Source organism: Erythranthe guttata, chromosome 8 (genome assembly GCF_056151865.1).
Source record: "Erythranthe guttata isolate IM_541 chromosome 8, IM_541, whole genome shotgun sequence".
Lineage (NCBI taxonomy): Eukaryota > Viridiplantae > Streptophyta > Magnoliopsida > Lamiales > Phrymaceae > Erythranthe > Erythranthe guttata.
The window spans coordinates 19,105,967-19,111,966 of NC_142540.1; the positions used below are offsets into that span (position 1 = coordinate 19,105,967).

The window sequence follows — 6,000 nt, forward strand, 5'->3', positions numbered from 1 at the left end:
AAAAAGAGAGGGATAATTAAAATACAAAACACCCCTCATTAGCCCCCTCTAATTACATTAAGTCCAATTTTTTTTCTTATTTTTGAGTTAAATCCAAAACAATTAAAATTAATAAAAGTTAATATAGTTTGACAATTATAACCTTTTCTCTTATCACGTTTATTTATATTTTATATTTTATATTTTATATTTTATATTTTATACTCAGTTATTCAATATTTTTCTGTTACGTCCCACACCCAAACCCTAGATATGTCGTTCATCCTTTTCTACACAGACCACACCTATGCTGCCCTGCCCCGCCACCACCAACACCACCTCTGTCCAACGGAAAAGTTCGCTGCGGCGGCAGACAGTGGGGGAGCAAGGCGGAGAGGATCGAGCCCAGAGTTGTGTCCTGCAGTTTCTGCAGCAGATGCATACAGGACACCGGATCCAAATTTACTCCGGCGACTATCTCCGGCAGTAACTCGGTGATGGCGGCGGGAAGGAATATTGAATACCCCTTTAACATTTTTAAAACTAATATTTAAATATTGTTTTTCTCTTCTATTTATTTTTATTTTCACGATTTGTTTTATTTGGTTGATTGAGAATTGTTTGCTTTGAAATGATGATCGCACTGGGCTCTGAGCAGTTTATCTGCCAATTGATGGATAATGCAGCCTAGAAAGCTATGTCTGATCTTTGTTTAATTTCGTCATATTTAATTAACTAATTTGAAAAAAAATATATATTCTTAATCTGATCAATTTACACTTGTTGGCTTTTTGTAGGAGTGTCGGAATTGGATGTTGGTTGCTCAAATTCACCGTCGAACTGCACTATTGTCTACTTTTTTTTCTTTTTTTTTTGCTGGTGTGAAAATGCACTAATATTACGGCGCCGGTGATTTTGGTCGGAGGAATAGAGAAGAAAAGATTGAGAGAAACAAACAGTTATATATATATATATATATATATATATATATATATATATATATATATATATATATATATATATATATATTCGATTACTTTAATTCGTTGTGAATTACGTAGATTTCGATAAGTTTGTAGTGGTTTTAGTGAATTTTTGTAATGAAATTTGTTAATTACATAGTGGTTTTCACTAATTACACAGTGGTTTTCACTAATTACATAGTGGTTTTTCACTAATTACATAGTGGATAATGTTAATATTAATGTGGATTATGCTTATTTTATAGTATTTTTATTTTAATTTCATAGTGGTTTTCGATAAATTTAGTGGTTTTCGATGTGTATGTAGTGGATTTTAATTTTTTTTAAATATGAACCATTTAAAAAAGTAAAATAAAAAAAACTTATGTTTTAAATTAATATAAAAAAACTATTTTAAAAAAAAAAAGACTGCATGTTATACGATTATATTTTCTACCGTGATTTGGGGGAAGAGGGGCGAATTATAGGGCAATGTGATTTTGGGATTGATTTGGAATTGATTTATTTTTGGGAGATATTTGGTATTAATTTACCTTAATATTTAATTTAATAATTATACTAATAAGTAGGGGCATATATGGGTTTTTAAGTCCAATGGATTTATCTTAAATACCATTAATTAATTAAGGATTTATCAAGAATAAAAAACCCAATGGAGGGTGTTTGACATATTCCCCCTATATATATTCCGGCAAAGGAGACCCACCTAAGAACTTTCGGGTTGAATGGGCCGAAAAGTATATATAATTTTTGTTTTAATTTATTATTTATAATAATTATTTCAAATATACAAAACTAAAAATCGATATAATAATAATGTATAATTTTAGTATTTGAAAAATTTAGGAAGTTCTAAAATTACAATGAAAATTACTTGTGACGGTAAAATTTAACCTGCAAATATGAAAAATAAGAGGATGTCGTGAACATCTCGTGATTTTAATTGTGGGATTAATCACACTTTGCATCCTTAGAATATGTAATTAATTTAATTTAAGATTTCATAAGCAACATATTAAATGTGCATTGTACGGTGTGTGCCTTTAATGTATTGAACATTTGAGTAATTTTATTTTGGTGATGAGCTAAAATAATATTAATACAATATGGCCTATTTGGTATTGGTTATGGTCTTATGTTATACGTTAATACGTTTTTTTCTGCATTCTATCGATAAAAAGGTTTCAGAAAGATCCATGATCGTTCGACATCAATCCCGATAAATTATAGCTTAAGGTATGCTTCCTATTCAAATTTACGTATAATAGTTTTGATGATTCATCATGTCCGTCTATAGGTAGCTAGGAACTTGTCACCGAATTGTAGATATTTTTAAGATCACCCAATAAACCTCTATATACTTCTTTCCGAAATGTAACTAGAATATAAATGTAGTCGCTTCTAATCGTGTGATTAAATCAGTCACACCATTAATTAATTAGGTGAAAGTACTATATATAAGAGTTAATTTCATTTACAAACCAACCAAATAAATTTATACATACATTAAATTATGTATGTTCGATCCATCAAAACAAAAAAACTGTTACATATGTCCATCTTTGATTAACCATCTATGAAAACAATCTAATAACAAATAGTTATATTTTTATTATATTCTACTATAAAATTATAATAATAAAGATGATCTATCTATGCAAATCTTGTACTCGCTTAGAGGCATCTATAAGCTCCAAACTTTGCAATCATGTTGGTCTATCAAAATTTGTTTAAAGGTAACAAAATTTGGGGAAGGAAAGTGGGTGGTTAAGGGGTCCGTTGATGTAGACATTGGGTCAAACCCTTCCGTCGAAAACAATGAAGCTGGTGATGAACAGGCTGAATTTTCGACAAGAAGCAATTTGCTATCTATATCAAATTCGCTAATTAAAGATGGCTTCTAAAATTAAAACTTAAAACACCTTTGTTTAATATGCAGCAACAATGACACCGAAAAACATAATGTAAGCCCAAAAAGACTCAGTAGCCCGTTTCCAAAAGCTTTGACAAACATATCGTAAAATAAAATGTAATATTTGAAGTCCGATTTTAGTACACAAACACAAAATCCTCAAAAAAGTTCTAAGTCCTCGCATGTTCAGCCTCTTCGGAAGGAACAAACGGAGGTCCAAATCTCCTAAAGACTCGGTAAGCAGAAATCACGGACAACGCTAAGAAACAACAAACGGCAATTATATGAAGCACCAAAGCTATTCTCAATCTACTACAGAACTTTCCATAAGTGTCACAAGCTTGGCTCCATGAAACGACTTTGTCACCATTATAGGCTAAGTATAGAAACTCCGACGTCGCTGCAAGTGACGTCACCATTAGGTATGCTAATACCTGATTAATTATTTAAAAAAAAAAAAAAAAAAACTTATCAGTGACGTTACCATTAAAAAATAATATGGAAAAGATAAACACATAGTATTTACGTTTTATTATTTAAATTTTTAAACATATATAATGATATAATATAAAGTTAAGTAAAGAATAAATAATCCATGTTTTGTTTGGAAGATAGATAAAGACCCCCCAACAACATACATTCAAAAGATTTAAATATTTAATATTTCGAGTGTTCGACGAATTAAAGAACTTAAAAAATTGATTGCCTAATTCTAAATTTGTTTCTTTTTCATTATATATTATTTTATTATTTTAATGTTTATAAGATTAATTGAAACCTGATCAGTGAGAAAGAAAAGCCATGCTTTAGTGAGTAAGCATTTGAGGTATGAAGAAACAGCAGCAAACAAAGCATATCCTGCAGATATTGCACTGATGCAAACCATGTACCTGCCCAAATCACAAATAATTTAAATTAAATAAATAAATAATTAAATAAATAATAATATATATTATATATAAAATTTCTTACTTGAGGCCTATGAAATTATTGAACTCTAAATTGCCATAAACAGTATTATCCTGATGGTTGGTAACAGTAATCCATATCGAAGCGACGTTGAAAGGAATAACGAACAATCTCAGCGACAAATCCAACGCTTTGAGGCCGTTAGATACATCGAGAAAAATAGACCCCATTTTCATAGATATATATATTTAAAATAAAAATAAATAAATTAGCTCCAAGTATGTCTTGATTAAAAAATAAAGATTAAACTAAAGAGGAGGAGAATAAGAAGAAGGACGAGATCAATGGCAGAATATATAATAGTGGGGGGGAAATGATTTTATGGGGTTATGAATTATGAATTATGATAGTGGAGTTCTTCCCACTTATTATTATTCTTCTTTTAGAAAATAAATAATTAAATAAATGAAGGGCCCTAATTAAGGGGTTGGTAGATAGGTCATTGATATATCATATATATGTCACATAATGTAACTTAGTGAAATTGAATAATTATGGATGAGGGGTTGGTGTAAAATATTTGGATTTTTATTTTTTTATTTTTAATATAGTAAAAATCCATTTAGATGTTGGACTCATTCAAATATGTGAGTTTTTAACGATCGATGTACAGTAAAATCTCGATAGATTAATAATCTCGCTTAAATAATAAATTTTCTGGTTCTGGTACAGTGACAATAAGAAGAAAGTACTAAATCATTAGTTCGATAAAATCATATTTCGCTAAGTTAATTGAATTTTGTTAGTCACGATTTTATTAATTTACAGACATTTATTAAAACTTTTAAGTGATTATTAAACACAACACTTACCTTGCCTAGGCCCAATACCACAAGTGTTGGGCTATTATTATTGGGTAGGCCCACGACTTAGGCTACACAAACGACTTATTTTAATTACAATTAAATTTTAAGATGGGGTTAAGACCCGCAATTGAGCCGGGTTTAACTGAAGTCCGATGACTCAATCTAATTATATTTGAGTCGAGTCTATTCTTTAGAGAGTCGGACTGAATTTGAGCTATTTTACTATACACGATTTATTCATGAGCCGAGTTTGAGCCTACTATCACTCAACTTGAATAAGACACCGACGATTAATTTAATAATAAATATATAATATATTTATTATTTTAATGGCTCAACATGCAAGTTACAAATGTACAAGATTATATTATTTTGCACAAAAAAAAAATCAAAAAAAAAAAAAGAATTAAGTGGCGGTTGTGGTTGTGGTTGTGGCAATAGGTAATATACGAATCAAATGCAGCATAACCACCTAAAACCAATTGCTGAAATTTATCACCGAACTTTGAGAATATAAAATATTTCCAATAATAAGCGATCCAAATTTTTGTTTTTCTTCTTTCAGTCTTGTGTCTAAAAAAATGTAATGATTTGCAAAGATCGTTAAGGGTTTTTTGGATTGGCATGTATGGAGGTACGTAAATCTTGTTTATCACTTGTTTTTCATTAAAAAAGATTACACAAACATTTCTATGGTAACGAGGTTGATATAAACTCAAAACCCGAAAAAATACATGACTCGAGTTTGAGCCCATACTAATGAGGTCCGATGACATGTGAAGTTGAGCCTATAGTAACAAAGTCCGATGGTATATGACATTGAGTCAACCCAAACTCGACTCACATAACTCGATCTCGCCAAAAGAATTTGGGTTTGTTTGTTAACAACTTCTAAATGAGATGATTATTTAATATAAATTTAATTAGTAATTTGGCATCTAAAAAACTGAATAAAAGAAGTGGATTTCAAGTACTTACTGTACATGGTACATTATAAACTAAAACTTAAAAAAAAATCATTATTAAATAAAAAAACTTTATAGATTTAAAAGTTACATGTTAAACTATACAACTTCATATGCATTTATCAATCCAAATCATATGTTATACTTTACTTTATAATTTATTTATTTACTTCGTATGAAAATATTACAAAAATATTAAATTCCTAAGCCACGCTATACAAGCAGAAATGGGAATCAAAACAATCTTACAAAAACACCATTATTGCATGAAGAGCATCATAACTACATAATATACAAAAAAAACAACCACACTAATATTAATGTACATATATATTACATTAATTACTACTAAAATTAAAACAAAAAAAAAAATAATTAAAAGCTAA

At 29.4% G+C, this 6,000-nt stretch overlaps 1 protein-coding gene and 1 non-coding gene across 2 annotated transcripts; one reads left to right on the forward strand and one right to left on the reverse strand.

The window, feature by feature from the left end:
* The first annotated feature begins 606 nt into the window (after window positions 1-606).
* Window positions 607-687, forward strand: LOC148768726 (small nucleolar RNA snoR118). The gene has a single exon (XR_016033358.1). It is a non-coding gene; the product is annotated as a small nucleolar RNA snoR118 (small nucleolar RNA).
* A 2,266-nt stretch (window positions 688-2,953) lies between these two features.
* On the reverse strand, window positions 2,954-4,181 carry LOC105961939 (CASP-like protein 2D1). The gene is made up of 3 exons (XM_012986198.2): window positions 3,847-4,181; window positions 3,653-3,764; window positions 2,954-3,308 (listed from the first exon to the last, which is right to left on the reverse strand). The coding sequence occupies exons 1-3, from the start codon at window positions 4,017-4,019 to the stop codon at window positions 3,045-3,047; spliced, it is 549 nt and encodes a 182-aa protein (XP_012841652.2). The 5' UTR covers window positions 4,020-4,181; the 3' UTR covers window positions 2,954-3,044.
* Window positions 4,182-6,000: the final 1,819 nt, after the last annotated feature.